The sequence below is a fragment of the Hemitrygon akajei genome, chromosome 20 (genome assembly GCF_048418815.1).
Source record: "Hemitrygon akajei chromosome 20, sHemAka1.3, whole genome shotgun sequence".
Classification (NCBI taxonomy): Eukaryota; Metazoa; Chordata; class Chondrichthyes; order Myliobatiformes; family Dasyatidae; genus Hemitrygon; species Hemitrygon akajei.
In genome coordinates, this window is record NC_133143.1 from 16,893,121 (window position 1) to 16,913,673 (window position 20,553).

At 40.0% G+C, this 20,553-nt stretch overlaps 1 protein-coding gene across 3 annotated transcripts in view; it reads right to left on the reverse strand.

Annotated features, from left to right (window-relative positions):
- The window catches only part of ranbp9 (RAN binding protein 9), an 88,847-nt gene continuing 68,294 nt past the window's right edge, over positions 1-20,553 (reverse strand). For 2 of the 3 annotated variants that reach the window (XM_073023921.1, XM_073023920.1), the window contains 5 exons: positions 16,272-16,425; positions 11,567-11,688; positions 6,248-6,399; positions 5,079-5,190; positions 1-1,984 (listed from right to left, as the gene is read on the reverse strand). In XM_073023921.1, the coding sequence (XP_072880022.1) occupies positions 1,854-1,984; positions 5,079-5,190; positions 6,248-6,399; positions 11,567-11,688; positions 16,272-16,425 (671 nt within the window). In that variant the 3' untranslated portion in view covers positions 1-1,853. Of the gene's footprint in view, positions 1,985-5,078; positions 5,191-6,247; positions 6,400-11,506; positions 11,689-16,271; positions 16,426-20,553 lie in introns of those variants that run through there. The other variant, XM_073023923.1, reaches the window with a different exon arrangement.

The window sequence follows — 20,553 nt, forward strand, 5'->3', positions numbered from 1 at the left end:
TTTAATCATTTAAATAGTTTATTCATTATTCTCACTATTGTCAAATTGAATGTACAAAATTGTAGTACCCCAAATATTGTCAAGCAAAACATGCACACATAATTGTCCTGCCACCAATTGACTGAATAATCATCCTTTGAAACGTGTTGCTTGTTTTCATCTTTCCAAAGCACAATTGCAAAAAGCCATTAAGGAGCAGTATGATATTGCTCTTGTACTGATACTTTGCATAATCTCTTGACCTCCTAAAGCACATTATTAGGCAATTAAATAGTTTTATATGAAGCTAGTTATCTGAACAGGCAACCCAAAATTTGCACACACAAGGTCACACCTTAAAAATGTTTCTCAATCAATAGATATTGGTCAATGTTAAAATCAGAATTCTTTACTCAGTATAAGAAACATCAAAATTTAATGCTTGATTAGCAAGGTCAAAAATAAATGGAATTTTCTCAGATTAAGTTAACTGTACAGTGTTCACTACAGGCACCATAATTTATTCACTTGGTCTCAATTGTCATAGCTATAAACAAGATGACTTAAAATATACAAGAACAAGGTTGTGCATTATTTTAAATATTGGCTGTAGAGCTGTTGGGACATCACTACTTTGTAAACCTAACCATATTAAGGGTATAAATCAAGCAGTGAATGAAAAATTTAATCAACTGAAGATAAATATGGTAAACCATTTCAAAAACTTGCCCATTTTTGTTTGCAAATAATGCAAAGGCTAGCAAAGAACCACTACTCGATTCAATAGATTTAAATCTTTAATAGCTGATTAATTATGGTTTACACATTTTATTGCAGTAAAGTACTCACTCAAGCACTGCTTAAAATGCAGAGTGTATGAAATTTAAATTAAGACATTGCAGATTTTGACAAAGTATTTGGTTTAATATAAATAAAGTCATTACCACACAATGTCTTGACAAGTACTTAAGTTATTTTACAATGGTTAAAATGATGGATGTGGAATGGATTTCTCTGCATTTGAACAGTGTTCTGGGGGAAATGGAGAAGAAAACATATGATTGGGAGCATATGCAGACAAAGACAACCTGGAGGAAAAATAGACCAGCAGACTACAGCCAGCCATTCACTTGTTGACACTGCCTTTCAGCTCCTGAGGAATGGAAATTTACAATACTTAGAAGTGGAAAGTCTTCATTTCCCCTCCATACATTATACTTAAAAAGATCCACCAGATTACTCAAGCATGTAATTTTTGATGTGGATTGATGTAAAATGTTGTTTTAATCCATTTTGCATTAGACATGCTCACTGTTGAAGATCCACTCACACAACAGCATTTGCAAATTTTGGTTTATCACAAAAAGTTACATCTCAATAAAGTACAAAAAAAACTTATTTTGGTTTTAATCTGTACCTAAATATTTTATTTAGACATTCTCACTTCAATTAAAGCACTTTTTTGACATTTTAGCCAATTAATTCATCTTCCAAATATTTATGAATGAGCAACATTGTCCTGAATGGACCTTGATTTCATCCAGAGCTTGAATCCGCCCACGCAAGATGAAAATGTTTTGACATGTTTGAGGATTAAAAAGGAAGCATAGTAATGTTCCACTGAAACATACATACTACACTGTTACAATTCCTCCAGACATTGATATAAAAATGCAAAAACATGTCAATGAACTGTGCATATTAGAAAACAGCTGGACCATGCTGTAAAGTAGGAAGCAGAAGTAGAGTGACGTGTAGGATCTGTCCCAAAAGATCACTGGAAATTAAAAGTCAGTTTCCCTTCAGCAGACATGGTGCTGCGTAAGGTCACTAAATGTTAAGGTAGCTCTAGGATGAGCTGTACAAACACATAGCTAGTGCAAATATTCTTCCACAGTGGCAAATGCACACGAACCAATACCCAAATGGGCCATCAACTCTAGACATTTTGAAGCCTGACCAATAGCGAGAGCCAGTGGCGGCTGCTTTGGCAGATTGTGAGATTCTGTAAGAGCAAAACGAAACAATAAATTAGTTGCAAGTTCAGAGTCAATGGAAATTACCAAATAATCTGCAAATTAACATAACAGCACCAGTAATGAGGTATAGAGAAGTCTCAATTTGCCATCTTAACAGCTAAAGAGATGTTGTGTTAATTAAAAATCAATAGAAAATACTAGACTATGGTTACAATACTACATCAAGTTGTCATGGTGATGCTCAGATAATTCCAGTCAATTTGGTAAGCTCCTGCTGTAAGCAAAAGATAAATTTTACGCACATCTATAATAATTCTGCTCTTATTAAATTCTTTAGTATGTAATAGACAGCTTACTTTGATGAATGTACTGTACATTCTTTAAACAGATCTGTACTCAAATGAAAACCTGAAGTCTGGTGGTAAGTTCAAAGTTTCAAATTCAAAGCAAGGGATTTCAAATAAACCAACTTTCAGTCAAAAATTTGATCCTAGAAATTCAAAATAAAAACACAAGTTCTACACTCTACAGGACAGGCAGCATCAGTGGAAGGAGAAATAGAAGAATTGAGAAAAATCAAACTGGCAAAGGATGCACAACCTAAAATACTAACTTTCTCTTTGAACATAGGATTTCTAAACTGCTGATTGTTTCCAGCATCATTTTAAGCTATGTTAAATTAAGACGACAATACAAACTGTAAAACCTAGAGAGAGAATTAACACTTATCTCTTGCAGAGAATTCTTACTGAAATACTTAAAAGGAATAAAAACAGTATAACTAGTCAAACCTTTGAACATCCAAAGCCTGTACTGTCGATGTATACTTCATATTTGGCCTGGTTAAACTCCATCTGCCATTCCTTCACCCATATCTGCAACTGATCTATATCCCAGTACATCCTTTAGCAATCTTCGTTGCTACCCACAGGACCACCAATCTTTACATCATCTGCAAACTTACTAACTCATCTACATTTACACATCTATGCCAGTAACAGCAATGCTATTACCATAAAACACTACAGCACAGAAAACAGGCCATTCAGCCCTTCTAATCTGTGCCGAAACATTCCGCTAATCCCATTGGCCTGCACCCAGTCCATAACCCTCCAGACCTCTCCCATTCATGTGTCTACCCAATTTATTCTTAAAACTTAAGAGTGAGCCCGCATTTACCATGTCAGATGGCAGGTCATTCCACACTCCCACCACTCTGAGTGAAGAAGTTCCCCCTAAACCTTTCCCCTTTCACCCTAAAACCATGTCCTCTCGTATTTATCTCCTACTCTAAGTGGAAAGAGTCTACTTGCATTTACTCTGTCTATACCCCTCAATTTTGTAAACCTCTATCAAATCTCCCCTCATTCTTCTACGCTCCAAGGAATAAAGTCCTAACCTGTTCAATCTTTCCCTGTAACTCAACTCCTGAAGACGGATGGGAGATAAAGCAAGATGCTTAATATTATTTTAGTTATATACTCATTAAATATTTTGAAAGGTTAATTTGGCCCAGATTGAAATGAACCATTAAGAATCCTACGAACACATTATAGCAATCACAACAGATTGCATATTAATGAAGCTTCTATGCTGATCTGACAATTCCTTGTGGGGATTGAGTCTCTGAGGGAGGTTCAAGTTATGCAGGGTAATTGTAGTATGCACAGGGCCTGACCTGCAGTGACTGCCTTTCAGATATATTAACAGCTAAAAACAGAAGTAAGAACTTTAACTTTTGTATTCTTCCTTAATATCTCCCTTGAGTCAGTCAGGAGTTGCAATATAGAAGAGATGGATGCAATGAACCTTACAGATCCAGAACACTAAATGTGAATTGCAGATTTAAAAATTTGTTTCTATATCAAAAGATGCAACTTGCAGCTCAATAACAGCTGCATCTTACAGAGCTGCTTTCTCAGTTCCAGAGATGCAGATTCAGTCCTGTCCTCCAGTGATGTCTATGCAGAGTCTGCACATTCTCTGTTTTAGTTTCCTTCCACACAAAGATTTACAGATTAGTAAGTTAACTGCAAAATCTAAAATTTCTCCCACAATAGATGGCTGGTGGTACTGACGGGAATGTGAAAAGAATTGATTACAGGTAAAATTAGTGAAGGAAATTGCATTGCTTTGTAAACCAGCATGGGCTGAATAAATTTCTTAAGGGTGAGCAGTGGCAGTAAAGCTCCACTGACCTCTGGCGATGTCTGTATGAAGTTTCACATTCTGTGACTACATGGGTTTCATATAGGTACTCTTAGCATGTACACGTAGTAGATACTGGGGGAGTTGATGGGAATGTGGGGGGAATGAAAGGTGGTTGGGAAGGTGGGTCCTTCATAGTCAGTATGTACTCAGTGCGCTGAGGACCAGTAAGACTAACCTCCAGTTGGTCAAGGTAGGAAGAGAAGACAAAATTCAAAAATTCAAAAGAAAAATTAAGTTAGAATTTCAAAGCAGCACTCAAAATACTGGAGGAACTCAACTATTCAGATGCCTGAATTAAATGGTGGGGGGGAGGGGGAAGAGGCTGGCTGGAAGGTGATAGGTGAAACCAGGTGGGTGGGAAAGGTCAAGGGATGAAGAAGGAAGAATCTGATAGGAGAGGAGAGTGGACCACAGGAGAAAGGGAAAGAGGAGGGGGAGCCGGGGGAAGTAATAGGCAGGTGAAAAGTAGTAAAAGATCAGAATGGGGGGTGGGGAGAATTTGTTGCTCAGTAAAAAATTAGAGAAATGATAAGTTAGTGTTGGATGCTAAAAAGGGAACTGAAAATTCAGTTTAATCTAGTCATCTGTACAAAGAGACAGCCAGAAAAAGGGGCCATGGCACTAGGACTGGGCCTTTGGAGGTTGATGGACGTGATCAAGTACTATTGTGTTCAACAGTTAAGGTAGGGTTACATACCGAGTCTAGTACCATCAACTTCAATGAATTACAAATTTTGTCCAGACGTAACCTTGACAGGGAATATACAAGTAATGTTTGAGTATTCAAGGCCTGGAGGATATGTTATTGAATTAAACAATCTCCCACTGTAGAGTCAGATTAAAAATACATTCTTAGATTTATTAGTCACATTGAACAACGACTTTAACAAGTGACTACAACATACTCACCTAATATAGCACTATTTAATGCTGAACACACAGGCTCTCTTTGCACCACATCAAGCTGATATCCTACTGGGCTGTTCCATGGATCAGAATAAGCAAGCAAACTAAATGCATCCTGAATGGGGTAAAGAAATCACAAATGTAATCAGTGTGTGTGTGTGTGGGGGGGGGGGGAAGGGGGAGAAACAGCCATCTACAACACTTAAATGAAAACACAAAATGCTGGCAGAACTCAGCAGGCCAGACAGCATCAATGGGAGGAGGTAGTGACAACGTTTCGAAACCCCATAGATGGTGTCTGGCCTGCCGAGTTCTGCCAGCATTTTGTGTTGTTATTTATTTCCAGCACTTAAATGATCATGTACACTTAAATGAAAGTTGTTTGATTATACCTTTGAAACAATATCAGTTGAAGCTGTGTCTCAATTTCAATACCTTGATAATCATATTTTTGAGAACCATAACAAAACTGTACTTAGCTTTGCATTCTATGTTGAAGTCCCTTACACAAAAGTTATGGAAGGGGATAGGGGACGTGAATGCAAGAAGAAGACGTAAGTGGAAATCAAAGTAACAGCGGATGGTAAAATCTGAAAACAGAAAAGCTGGAAACACTCAACTGATGAGGCAGCATCTGTGGAATGAGAAACAGAGCTAACATTTCATTCTTTCCACAGGTTCTGGCTCACCCACAGAAAATGCTGGATGAATTTAGTTTATATTTCGGATTTCAAACATCTGCAATTACTTAGGATTTCATTTCAAGTTCTGATGAAGGGTCTCTGATCTGACAGTATTAACTTTCTCTTTTCACATATTCTCTCTGACCTAATGAAGAGTTACAGCACTGTTTATATTAAGGAAGGTTTTGATGAGAAGTCACAGCTCCGAAACATTAATGTTGCTTGTCTCCACACATATCAGCAGACATGCTGATCTCATTCCCATTGAGGCTACGACATTCTCATCAACACAATGTGTTTTAAATGCACAATTTACATGATGCCTTCGATCACTCGCTCAACCCTGAGGTCAAGGAGACAGATCCACCAATGGAGGCAAGCCATTAAAAAATTCTTCCTCCCTAAAGTTAAAGTCCCTAAATTGTTAATTGATCATTTCCAGGAAACATACTAGTTCCAAATCATACACAAACTTCACAACTTTAGTACCTGAAGCATTTTCTTATTAGCTGTATTTTTGCCACATTCTCTTCTCAGCTGCTCACTCACTGTTTGCAGTTCCCGCCCAAAATGAATCATGCGTTCAATCGCTGCCTGGCTGCCTCCACAAAGTTGGCGTCGTGACTGAGTCAAGTCTATTTCTGTTGAAAATCCACGAGAAAACAAAACCAAACTAAGTTCTCCATTACATAAGACGGTCAGATTTTAAACAAAATACAGAAGTAGACAGCGACTCTAAGTAACATATTTAGCAGGGTCAGCACTTCAGAATCACTGGCTGAAAATACAATACAAATTAAAATTTGACCCAAAATCTTACAGGAAAGATCGGAATGAATTGTTCAGAATAAAGACTAAAATCTTAGTCCATTTAAAGTATACAAAGAAAACACTAAAACACCTGACCCCTTAAGCCTGCCCAATCATTCAGTCCCAGGTCTCACTTCTTCTGTGACCTTGAGAAAATTTAAATGATAATTGAAAGTGTTATCTATAACACCCAAAATCATACCTATCAACCATTCAAATAACTTGCAGTTAATTAATTACAAACTGATTTTTCACACTCATACTTACAAACTTTGTTTAGTCTTCAGAGCATCATCTGTTTACATCTTGAACACCACATAGGTAAGTGTACGGTGCCAGGTTTTGCACAATGGACACTACCTTGGTACATCACAGGAAAGCACTTGCTTTGAGTCTGAGCATCTTTTCTTGTAACCAAACTACTTTTAACCTGACCAATTAAAAATTATTGCACAAAAACTGATTTACTTGAGTTTCTTTTAATACAAAACCTATTGCTATGTATTTAACATTCCAGTAATGTTTGGGAAACATTATTTGTTGTTTAAATAATTTGTTTAAATTATTCATTACAGGTAATAGGTAAAAGTCTGAATGGCATACATGGTGCCCTATTATACATGCACATCTTGCTAAAGTAAAACAAAAATAAGACATGCATCCCCAGCTCAGTGTTTCCTTTCAATTAGTTTTGTTTCAGAGCTACAAAACATAACAGTGGTGACGAGGAGGTTTTAAGCAAATCCAAGACGACTACTTACCTGTTCAAGTGCAGTGAGATGATCATTTATAAAAAGACTGCAGCACATGTTCTTGAAGAGAAAGATGGTAGAGCTTTTTTTTTAAAAAAGCAGAAATGGACGAATTCATGGGTCCATAAACAGTGACCACCAGGTGATAATCATAAATTAAAGCATAAATGGCTAGCTACAACATAAAGATAGAAGTGTTCGATTGCACAAGAGAAAACTGGATATTGTATACATAGCAAATTGAGCAGTATTTTGAAGCATATGAAAAGCAAGTGCCACTTTTGTTGAGTGCATTGCATTTAAGGCATATAGTTTGTTTAGAAGTTTGACTGCTCCAACCAAACCAGCTGAAATGAGTTTTGCTGATATCATGAAGGTAATGCAGGAACATTTAGAACTAAGCCATTGTTGATTGCAGAGCACTTTATGTTTCATAAGTAGAATCAAAAGGAAGAGGAGTACATTTCAACATACGTGGCTGAACTGAAGAGACTGTCTAAACTTTGTCAGTTCAGTGATGGGCTTAATGATGCACTGAAAAATTATTTCGTTAGTGGAATCTTACAAGAAAACATTAAAAAATGGCTCCTAACTGAAGCAAAACTCTCTTTTAAAAGAACATTTGAAACTGCTATATTAATGGAAACAGCAGACAGAGCTGCAATGAAGTTGCAGTCAGGAATTGAAATGTACAAAGTTGCAATGTCTAAACAGACACCTGCCTGGCCGAACAAATTATGTTACCATTGTGGAAAAGACTGACCAATGCAGGTTTAAAGGCAAAACTTGCAGGAAAAAACGACAAAGGAGGACACAATCAAAGAGCATGTTGGGCAGACAAAAATAAATGGACTCCACTGTGAAGAAAAAAAAAAGTGAAGTTGCTGTTTCAAAAAAGCACCAACTTGAATGCTGTTGATAAAAATCTGATAATGCTAAGAGCGATACAGCAATGGATATCCTTGAGAGATTTACAATCTGAAAAGAAACAATAGACAAACAATATGGATTACACTAGAAGTGAACGGCAAATTAATTAAAATGGAATTGGGCACTGGCTCAGCTGTTACAGTCATTCCCCAAAATGAGTTTGTGGCATTTCACAGGTACTGAACTGAAGCCCGCAGATATCCAACTAAGAACTAATACTGGAGGAAAGATCATTCCTGTGGGAAAGCCCCACACTGGGCTTGTATGTTATAAAAACAGGAAGACCAGCACTGTTGGGCTGTGATTGGCTGAGACAACTACAAGTTGATTGGAGATTCATCCACTATTTACATGTCACATCTCCTGCAATAGAGTCAATTGAAAGCAAATTAAGAAAGATGCCAAATTAAAAATAATAAGATGATGCTACAGCAGTGTTTAAGGATGGCATTGGAAACTCAAACATATCAAGAGTAAAACAGTGTTAAATTAAAATGCCAGACCCAAGTTTTACAAAGCCCACTGAGTTCCTTATATCATCCGTAATAAAGTAGCCAGTAAGATAGATCACATGGAGGCTGAGGGAATTATTTCCAAGGTTGATTGGAGCCCATGGGAAACTCCAGTGGTCCCAGTAACCCAGAAGAATGGGTCTGTCAGGATTGTGGTGATTTTAAGGTCACCATCAACCCAGTATTGAAAGCAGATCAATATCCTTTCTGCCCAGGACAAAGGATATCTTTGCAAACCTTTCTGAAGAAAAACATTTCAGCAAAGTTGACTTCGTTGAGGCCTACCATAGATGGAAATGGAAGAAGAGTCTGAAGTGTTTCTCACCATAAACACTCAAAGGGCTTTTAACACTACACTATCGTTATTTTTGATGTAGCGTCTAGACCTGCACTCCGGCAGAAAGCTATGGACCATGTTACCTGGATGACATATTGTTACCAGTAAGGATGACAAGGAACATCTCCAAAATCTCACGACAGTGTTAAAAAGATTAGAAGATTATGGGCTCAGAGTGCAATCCATCAAGTGTGAATTCTTTAACTCAAGAATCACTTACTGTGGTTACACCACTGCCGCACAAGAATTACACAAGTGTGCTGAGAAAATTCAAGCAGTGGTGGATGCTCCAAGGCCAAAGGATATGTCACAGCTGCTGTCCTTTTTAGTGTTTGTCAAATACTATAACACGTTCCTGCCAAACTTGGCTACTGTATACCACACCTCTTGAATTCAAAAGAAAATTAAGATCGGGAAGAAATGGCAATGGACAAAGTGAGAGATGACTTTCCAAAAGGCAAAGGAAATGGTGACGTCACTGTACTCACACATTATGATCCATGTCATCCAGTGAAGCTTGCCTGTCACACCTCGCCTTATGGTTAGGTGCAGTCATGTCACATGTTTTGAGTGACGGAAGTGAATTCCCCATAGCCTTTGCATCATGTTCCCTTATCGCTGCAGAGAAAAATCATGCATAGATTGACAGAGAAGCCTTGAGCCTGGCTTGGGGTATAAAACCTTTCAACCAACATTTGTCTGGGAGAGAGTTTATCCTCTTTACTGACCATCAACCACTAGTGTCCATTTTTAATCTACAGAAGGGTGCTCCACTAACAGCAGCAGCACAAATGTAGAGATGGACTCTGTTTCTTGAAGACACAATTACAAGATCAATTCGTAGAAACACAGAAAACCTACAGCACTATACAGGCCCTTCGGCCCACAATACTGTACCAAACATGTACTTACTTTAGAAATTACCTAGGGTTACCCATAACCCTCTGTTTTTCTCAGCTCCATGTACCTGTACAGGAGTCTCTTAAAAGACCCTATTGTATCCGCCTCTACCACCGTCACCGGCAGCCCATTCCACGCACTCACCACACTCTGCGTAAAAAGCGTGCCCTTGGCAGGTGTTGCCGTGTGTGGGGATTGAGAGTGGTTGTACCATTAAAGCTGAAAGCTCAAGTATTGGAGGAACTACATGTCAGTCATCTTGTTGTTCCTTTTCGCACCTTTTCGCCACTCAGGTGGCATTTTTGCTGTTCCTGTAAAATTTTAACTTTTTTTTTATATAAGGCTGAGTTGCTATCTCAAGGCTCAATCCAGCACAGATGGAAAGTAAGCAAGGAGCTGGCTAGATTCGAACTCTGGACCATTCGCCTCAAAGTCCGGTGCTGATGCCACTACACCACTGGCTGGCTATGCCAGTCGTCTAGGCGTGGTCAAAATGAAAGCATTGGCTTGAAACTTCGTCTGGTGGCCTGGGATAGATCAGCAGATCAAGCAACTTGCCATGCACTGTTTGGGACACCAACACGTCCGGAAGAAAGGTGGCAAGAGCTGTCAGAAACACTTCTTGTTGTCCCAGGGCCAACTCCTACAACCACCACAAAGGAGGCCCCAGAAACTGAGATTGTTTCACAACACAAGTCTCACCTGCCAAGCAGAGTGACCCACCCCCCTTTCAGCAAATACATTGTCCCAAAAGAGTAAATCTTCCATAGCGATTAAATCATAGTGATTGGGACTATTTAAAATTTACTATGCTGTGGACATCTATATAGTAATTGCATTATATAGTATTTTTTAAATTTATATAAATATAAAATAGAGAGCAATACATTACATATGCAAATTAAGATGTATTCTACATTGAGTTGGAGTTCATAGCTAAGCAGGAAGGTGTGTTGTGTATTTAATACTTTGAGCAATATTGTAAATATTGATAGCGGAGTCAAGGGATATGGGGAGAAGGCAGGAACAGGGTATTGATTGTGGATGATCAGCCATAATCACACTGAATGGTGGTGCTGGCTCGAAGGGCTGAATGGCCTACTCCTGCACCTATTATCTATAAATATACAATTATATATGATTAAACATTTGTTCATTTAAATAATTCATTACAGGTTATATGTAAAAGTATGTGAATGGCATACATCATCACGCCACATCACCTGTGTGCATCTCACTAAATTAAAAGCAAAACTAAGATGCTCATTTCCAGCTCTGTGCTTCCTTTCAATTTGTTTTAAGTAATGCAGTTATAAAACAAATCCAATGCTCACTTTTATCCTCATAAGCACACAAATATTTAGTAAAAGTTTAATGTTAAAACAGCTCATTAATGTCATAAAAAGTGAAAGCCCACACTGAAACAAAAGATGCTGAAATCTGGTGGATTTATGTAAATCAGTTAATCTTAAAAAGGAGAAAAATAAAAAATATTTTGAGCACTGACCTTTATCAGAACAAATTTCTCACTGCCCGCCTTTACCCAGTAAAACTTAGATGTTCATACCCATTTCTGCATCATTTTCATCCATATCATGATCAAGTTTTGAACTGCCATTAAGGAAACCATTTGATGAAGACTCTGCCACCCCATTGCTGTAGTGTTCAGTCTCCATATCTATATCATTACTGGAGAATAAAAAGCATGCACATATTTTAAAAATATGCACCACTGCCTTTAAAAATCTAATACATTTGAAGAAATAACAATAAGACCAAATTCAGTTACTTTTCATCGTTCTACCATCTTGCCCATTGCTTGCAGACAACTGACTACATTTCCACTTATATTAATGTAATCTGATTATGCTAGAACAACTAGTTTAAAGTTCCTTAATCAGGTGCTCCACAGACAGGAGACACCGCCAGGCCTGATGACTCAATAGCAGATTATGAAAAGTTGAACAACCCCATTTCCAACAAAGAGGCCTAGGGAAAATGAAAGGGGGAGGGAGTACCAGAGGGAGATGGAGAACAGGCGGAGTGATGGGCAGAAAGAGAGAAAAACTAAATATATCAGGAAAGGGGTAAGAAGGGGAGAAGGGACATTAACGGAAGTTAGAGAAGTCAATGTTCATGCCATCAGGTTGGAGGCTACCCAGCCGGTATATAAGGTGTTGTTCCTCCAACCTGAGTGTGGCTTCATCTTGATAGTAGAGGAAGCCATGGATAGACATATCAGAATGGGAATGGGACATAGAATTAAAATGTGTGGCCACTGGGAGATCCTGCTTTCTCTGGCAGACCGAGCGTAGGTGTTCAGCGAAACGGTCTCCCAGTCTGCGTCAGGTCTCACCAATATATAAAAGACCACACCAGGAGCACCGGACGCAGTATACACTAGTCGACTCACAGGTGAAGTGTCGCCTCACCTGGAAGAACTGTCTGGGGCCCTGAATGGTGGTGAGGGAGGAAGTGTAATGGCAGGCGTAGCATTTGTTCCGCTTACAAGGATAAGTGCCAGGAGGGAGATCGGTGGGAAGGGATGGGGGAGATGAGTGGACAAGGGAGTTGCGTAGGGAGTGATCCCTGCGGAAAGGAGAAAGAGGGGGGAGGGAAAGATGTGTTTGGTAGTGGGATCCCGTTGGAGGTGGCGGAGGTTACGGAGAATTATACGTTGGACCTGGAGGCTGATGGGGTGGTAGGTGAGGACAAGGGGAACCCTATCTCGAGTGGCGTGGCGGGTGGATGGGATGAGGACAGATGTACGAGAAATGGGAGAGATGCATTTGAGAGCAGAGTTGATGGTGGAAGAAAGGAAACCCCTTTGTTTAAAAAAAGACAGACATCTCCTTCGTCCTGGAATGAAAAGCCTCATCCTGAGAGCAGATGTGGCGGAGACGGAGGAATTGTGAGAAGGGGATATCATTTTTGCAAGAGAAAGGGTGGGAGGAGGAATAGTCCAGGTAGCTGTGAGAGTCTGTAGGTTTATAGTAGATATCAGTAGATAAGCCGTCTCCAGAGATGGAAACAGAAAGATCAAGAAAGGGGAGGGAGGTGTCAGAAATGGACCAGGTATAATGAAATACATAGTTGTATTCCACTTGAAAAAATTACGTATAATCTAAGAAATGAATATGATATATTTTTGAAAATTTGGTCCTCATACTTACAAAAGATAGGATTAGATACATAGGTCCTTTGAAGATAAAATTATAGTAACTGGGGAAAGTGAAAATAAATATCAAAATTATTTTGAACTCCATGGAGCATGTGGGGATCCTCTGATATCCAGGCAATCTTTCTTTTCTTTCTTTTTTTTTCTTTCTTTAGGTTAACCTTAAGGGTTAAGGGGGGGGAGAGTTAAGGGGAGGGGGGGGGAAAATAAAAAAAAAAATGGACCAGGTAAATTTTGAGGGCAGGGTGAAAGCTGGAGGCAAAGTTAATGAAGTCAACGAGCTGAGCATGCGTGCAAGAGGCAGCGCCAATGCAGTTGTCGATGTAGCGAAGGAAAAGAGGGGGACGGATACCCGTATAGACTTGGAACATGGACTGTTCCACAAAGCCAACAAAAATGCAGGCATAACTGGGACCCATGCAGGTGCCCATGGCTACACCCTTGGTTTGGAGGAAGTGGGAGGAGCCAAAGGAGAAATTATTGAGAGTAAGAACTAATTCCGCTAGACAGAGGAGAGTGGTGGTAGAGGGGAATTGGTTAGGTCTGGAATCCAAAAAGAAGTGAAGAGCTTCGAGACCGTCCGGGTGGGGGATGGAGGTATATAGGGACTGGACGTCCATGGTGAAAATAAGGCGGTGGAGGCCAGGGAACTTAAAAGCATTGAAAAAATTCAAAGCATGAGAAGTGTCACGAACATAGGTGGGAAGAGATTGAACAAGGGGGGATAAAACAGTGTCCAGGTATGCAGAAATGAGTTCGGTGGGGCAGGAGCAAGCTGAGACAATAGGTTTACCTGGACAGGCAGGTTTGTGGATCTTGGGTAGGAGGTAGAAACGGGAAGTGCAGGGTATGGGAACTATGAGGTTGGTGGCAGTGGATGGGAGATCTCCAGAGCTGATAAAGTTGGTGATGGTATAGGAAACAATGGCCTGGTGCTCCTTAGTGGGGTCATGATCAAGGGGTAAATAAGAGGTGGTATCAGAGAGTTGTCGCTGTGCCTTGGCCAGGTAGAGGTCAGTACGCCAGACAACAACAGCTCCCTCCTTATCAGCAGGTTTTATAGTGAGGTTGGGATTGGTGCGGAGGGAGCGGAGAGCAGAGCGTTTGGAAGGAGTGAGGTTGGAATTGGAACAGGGTGTGGTGAAGTCAAGACGGTTGATGTCCCATCGGCAATTAGCAATAAAGAGATCCAGAGCAGGCAGAAGACCAGAGCGGGGTGTCCATGAAGAGGAGGAGGGTTGAAGATGGGGGGGAAGGGGTCATCGGTGGGGGTAGGAGAGTCCTTGCCAAAGAAATAAGCTCGGAGACGGAACCGGCGGAAGAAGAGTTCAGCATCATGGCGTACGCGGAACTCGCTGAGGTGTGGGCGAAGGGGGACAAAGCTGAGGCCTTTACTGAGGACAGAGCGCTCTGCCTCAGAGAGTTGAAGGTCGGAGGGAATGGTAAAGGCCCGGCACAGATAAGAGTTGGGATCAGAGGGGGGAGGCAGGCTGGTAGTGTCAGTGGAGAGGGAAGGGTTGGGGTGAGAGGAAGATGGAGCCTCTGAGGGCCCAGGAGCTGATGATGGGATCTGAGGGAGAGGGGATGGCAGAGTGGTGGTGGGGGAAGGGGAGACGGGAGTCACAATCGCAGCATGTGAAGACCCGGCCTGGAGTTCAAGGCTGGAGTCGCAGTCGGTGGCTGCGCCAGGGCCAATCCATGGCCGTTGGAACATGTGGTGATGGTGCTGGAGTCCGGGTTTTCAATATGCCCTGGGTTGCTGTTGATGGTGCTGTAGTCCGGGTTTTGAATATGCCCAGGGTTGCCGGGGCAGCTGAAATCGACGGCCGGGGCCAATCCATGGTCGTTGGAACCCGCGTTGATAGTGCTGGAGTCTGGATTTTCAATATGCCCAGCGTTGCTGGGGCAGCTGAGATCGACGGCCAGGCACGGGGCCGCGATATGAAGTCCATGCTTTGGGGTCTGCTGATGGAAGATCTTGCGATCCTTGCAGGACGTGATAAAGTCAAAGAAACCGCGATTGCACGCATGGATCCGACGAAGGATGAAATAATGGACAAGTCCATTGCAAACTGAGAAAAAGGTGTCCCGGAGTCGTGGAAGGGATTGTGAAAGGGACGCCAGGTACCTTCTCATGGCGGAGAGCATCGCCCTCAGAGCTCAACGGGAGACAGAGTCAATTAAATGTGAGTACCTGGGATCCACAGAAGGTCCAAATTGAGAAGCTCGAAAACGGATCCTGAAACCAACTGGAGTCAGTTGGCGGCGGAGACACGTTCCAAGGAAGTATATATGGCTGTAATAGTGGGTCTGGGTCAAAATATGATCGAAAAGTTGAAGGGCCAAGGGAATTATATATGGGGAGCAGCGAGAGAGGGTTTCACTGAACTCCCATCGAAGAGAAGATTTAAACTTCTTCAGTGTAGGCTGAAAAAAAGATGAAACTGGTTCTTTTTTGTTTGAGTCATTCAGTACATTTGTCTATTTGGGCGTTTAGTAGTGTTTTTCTCCTGTTGGTATAGTATAGTAGCTGCCCCACTGCAGTGACCCAGGTTCAATCCTGAAGCACCTCCCTCCACTGTCCCAGTGATGTTTGTGTGGAGTCGGCATGTTCTCTTCTGTGCTCCTATTGATTTCCCTTAGGTGCTCTAGTTTCTTCCCACATCCCAACGTGTGATGACTGGTCAAGTAAACTGGCTACTCGGGGTAAGAAAATCAGTGCGGGAGAAAGTCATTTGACCTACTAAGAGAGAATATGCGACGGGGATATGAGGGGATGGCATGGGATGGAATGAAACCGAAGGGATTGTCCCAAGAACTAATGATTTGATGGTCTAAATGGTTTCTTACAGCACAAAATAAACAAATGGGAAAATCTCTAGTTCACAATTCTCAAAACCTTCAGTAAATTACATTTGTAGTTAAATTCACAATTTGACAAATGTTACTGTAAGTTAGGAAATAGGTTGCACTGATTCCGCCCTTGAATTGGTCTAATAATTGTAGTACATTAACCAGGAGAAAAATGTTTGAAGTAATCTCCAAATCAGTAATCACTTTAAAAACAGAACTAAAATTAAACTAAAACACTTACTTGTCTCTGATACAACTGTTTGATTGCTGAGATCTTGCAGCATTTATGCTGTTTAATTCTGAAGTATTTAAACATGAGGTTGGATGCTTATTGTGACTACTGGATTGATGGCCTTTATTGGATATTATACCATTGCTACAATTATTTTCATAACCTATCAAAAGATAGAACACAAAATTATTATACTTTCTCTACCAATTACTTCAACACAGACTGTGCACAGTTTGTAAGAGAGATTAAGTAGAACTACAAGGAAAGTATGATTGAAAACAATGATCTCATAGGAAAACCATCAATGCAGATTTTATCAAATTGGATAGGATCACAAATCACACCATTATCAATCTTCACTCAATCTTCAAGGTTTTTGTGCAGTATAATTTTCAGTTAAAGGTAGACACTAAACCGAGTGAAAGCGAGGAACATGGTAGATAAAAAGTAAAAGTGCCAACCTTTCACCTAATAAAAATGTAGGATAAAAACATTAATACTGATTGCTAGGTGAAAGCTTGAAGTTAAAAACTGAAAATACAGAACAAATTACTTCAACGATCTTTAATGAACCAAACTGTAACCAGGTAAGGCAGTTGCCGTGCACTTGTAGCAAGGCTTTTTCCCTGTAATTCAGTATGGGGAAGAACATTAGAGGTTCTTTGGTCACATGTGAGTTAAAAATCAATGTTGTCATATATACAACAGTTTAAACTACAATTTACTGGTAGGTCAGAACAGGAATACCTAATGTTCGTGTGACAATGGTATTTGAAGGACTAAGTTTAAATACAATCTCTCATTAATTTCAAATTTTCTCATGTTACTGGACAGATGATGGATTGAGCTTTAGTGTTGGTGCACATGTTGGATCCCCAGAAGGATTGAAACAGGTATGTCACAGCCATGCCAGTAAAGAAAATTATCACTTGAACAGAAGGAGCTATCCCTCCTACCTACCAGACCAATCTGCCCAAAGGAACTAGATGCCTATTGTAATTAAACAGCACAGTAATATTAAGTAACCAGGCAAGACTTGCTTAATAATACAGCACAATTTATCAAATGCAACCAAGCCTGGAGATGTTTGCCCCTGCAGAACAAGTGAAATAAGATCAAATCAGTCAAATGCAATGTAAATCCAAATATCAGCTATCCTCTGGGTTCAAAGGATCATTGACACAATTAATCAATTTGTTGCCTGCACAACTGTTTTTACTGTTAGCTCCAATTACTTTGTAAGTGGGAGTTTCTACAATTTATGGGAGTAAGAACAATGGATGGAACTAGATGAAGAGCTTGATGAATGGTGGTGGGGTTAAGAATGGATGAAAACCATGCCTTTCAACTGAGATTTTAGGCAAAAAGTAGTATTTCCCATAAGGAGCAAGTTCATTAGGGGAACATTGCAGACAACTGAACTACTGTAAGGTTGTGAACTCAAGTTTGTAAAGAGAAAGAGCCTATGAGAGATGGACATGGATAACACACCAATTCACAGGATATGACCAGCATAAATGGACACACTCAAATACTTCAAAATCACAAGAAATGACATTAACTACTGGGTTCAAAGTCTGTTCCATCTTTCAAGACCTTGCTTAATTTCCTATCTTAAAACCATTTTCTTACCCTGTCCCCATATCGAACAATTTCTTAAATATTGAGAATTCATCTACCCCGGCTCGGAACACAAACAATTCCTGTGCCTCCAACTACCCTCTGGGGTGGAGAATAATAAAGATTCACCAACCTCCAAAGAAAATCTCATCAGTCTATAGTCTATACCTCTTACTTTGAGATTGTGATCCCTAGTAAACAACTCCTCAGCCAAGAGAAATAACTTGCCTAAATCAAACCTGTTCCACCCTTTAAAATTCAATCCCGAGTCTATCATTGTACAACAAATCCAACAAATGAAGAAACTAGTCTGGTGAATGCTTACTGCACTTCCTCTATGGCAAGAATGGTCTTGCAGCACAGTTATTCATTGAAATACATTTTGAATCTTTGGGATAGGATCCACACAACAACTCTAATCACAGGCTGCCAACCTAAGGACTTGTTTTTTCCTCTATCTTGTTTTGAATCCATTAAACAATTCTCACCTATATTCACCAAATAAACTAATGTCAAACCCATGAAAAATCCCAGGGGAATCTTGCCAAGATCTGACATATGGCAGAGACATTGCTTTCAGCATGGAATTTGTAAAGTGGGTCATTTGAATAAAAGTCTGAATCAAACGTAATCAAGATTGCTTTCAAACTGCAATACAGCTAATCATGTCATTTTTCAGATGAGTTGGATCAAAACCTCAACATCAGTAACAAGAGAAAATCTGCAGATGTTGAAAATCAAAGTAATACCTACAAAATGCTGAGGGAGCTCAGCAGACCAAGCAGCATCTATGGTAAAGAGTAAACAGCTGACGTTTCGGGCGTTTTGTGTATCATCTCATGATCAGTCCTCAGCAAGCATGAAAAATCGCATGACATGAACAGACATGTTGCAGTGGCATTAATATGACAGTAAAAATATGGAAATTATAATTGTTATACATCTACATAATATTTCTAACATTAGAACTGCATCATTACCCCGCGACTCTTAACAACACTACACCAATTACTTCATTAATAAAACATTTGATTTCCAGAAGAAAGAAAATACTCTGGAAAGGGATGAGAACCTTGCCTCTACTTGTTGAGCTGTTGGGAAATCATGTTTGAAATTCTTGCAGGGAAAGAATACTAATTTCTTCTCACAGGAGTGGTAGCAAGCAATAAAGATCTTTCCAGGTAACTAAAAGGTGGTGGTGGGGGGGGGGGGGGGGGGGGGGGGAGTTGGCACATCCTGGATCTGCTGTGCTTGTGTCTGGACGTGTCAACATTCAGGAGTAACTATTAGACACCATCACTATGGATTAATCTCAATTACAATCTCCAAAATTGTCAAAATCCTTCAGGATATTGTCTGGGCAATATCTGAACCAGATGAAATCTACAAGGATGATTTTAACTTGCCCAGTATTTATAAGTATAATCACTACCTCAGTATAATAGTAACACTATGGTCACTTTGATCAATTTGCATTACATTGGACTTTTTTTGTTCTAATTGCATTCTTTATTAAATTAACATAAATTACACAAAATAATGTTTTGCTTGTGAATGCTGTGTCCAGTGGTATGTACCTGGAATACTGCAGCAAGTTTTTCATTTCACCTTCTGCATGTGACAATAAACTTGACTTTTGTATGCTTCATGTGCTGCTGCTGTCTTAGGATATACATCTGGAGATCACACGAGTACCAGCCTTAACCTTGGGAACTCTCAAACTAGTTTCATTGGACAATCTTACTACAGGTAACATTAATGTATCTGCAATATTTGTGAGAAAAAATATTTGGAATAAAAGAGAACTTTCTTAAATTTATATTTTATTTATTTAGATAGTGCAGAAATTGCCCTTCCAGCCATTTGAGCTGTGCCGCCCAGCAACCCATTGATTTAACCCCGGCGTAATCACTGGAGAATTTACAACCTACATTGTACATTGTATGTTTGATTGTGGGATCAAAAAAGTGCACCCAGAGGAAACCCACACATTCCAAAGGGAGGACATAAAACCTCCTCAGAGGACACCAGGACTGATCTCGAAACTCTGACACCCTGAGCTTTACTAACATTATGCTAACTGCTATCATACCATGGTACCCAAACCAACCTAGATGCAAAGCTAAGAATTGCTCCAAAAAAATAAGAAAACACCTATTCGAGGAGGTAGCAAACTTTATGAACTGTTCGGAGAACAATTCATGAACAGTTCACAGAGTGAACCAAAGGGTTCACTCGAAAGGTAGAACAGAGAAGCTTAGTTGATAAAATGGCAAAGGGTCTGTTTGGTCCCCGACAGTAACAGAGTTCACAATTGTTATTATTTGGTTGAGAGAGAAATAAGTAGTCTCATCTGTGTATACAGCTGCATTGCAATCACGATTGTGCATGCACTTGGTGATTAACAGCATTGGAGCCTGTTCAGTAAACTCCTCTTTGTATTTGGTTCAAATGTACTTTCGTCTCTCCCCTGGAAAGCACAGCCATTTCATTAGCCATGTGGTTTGAAAATCAGAATGAGTATCTAACAACATGTGGGACAAAGTTCAAAGTAAATTACAGAAGTACATAAATGTTACCAGATACTACCCTGGAGATTCATTCTTTTGCAGATATTTACAGGAAAACAATAAAATTTACAAAATACACAGACTGAAACAATCAATGTGGA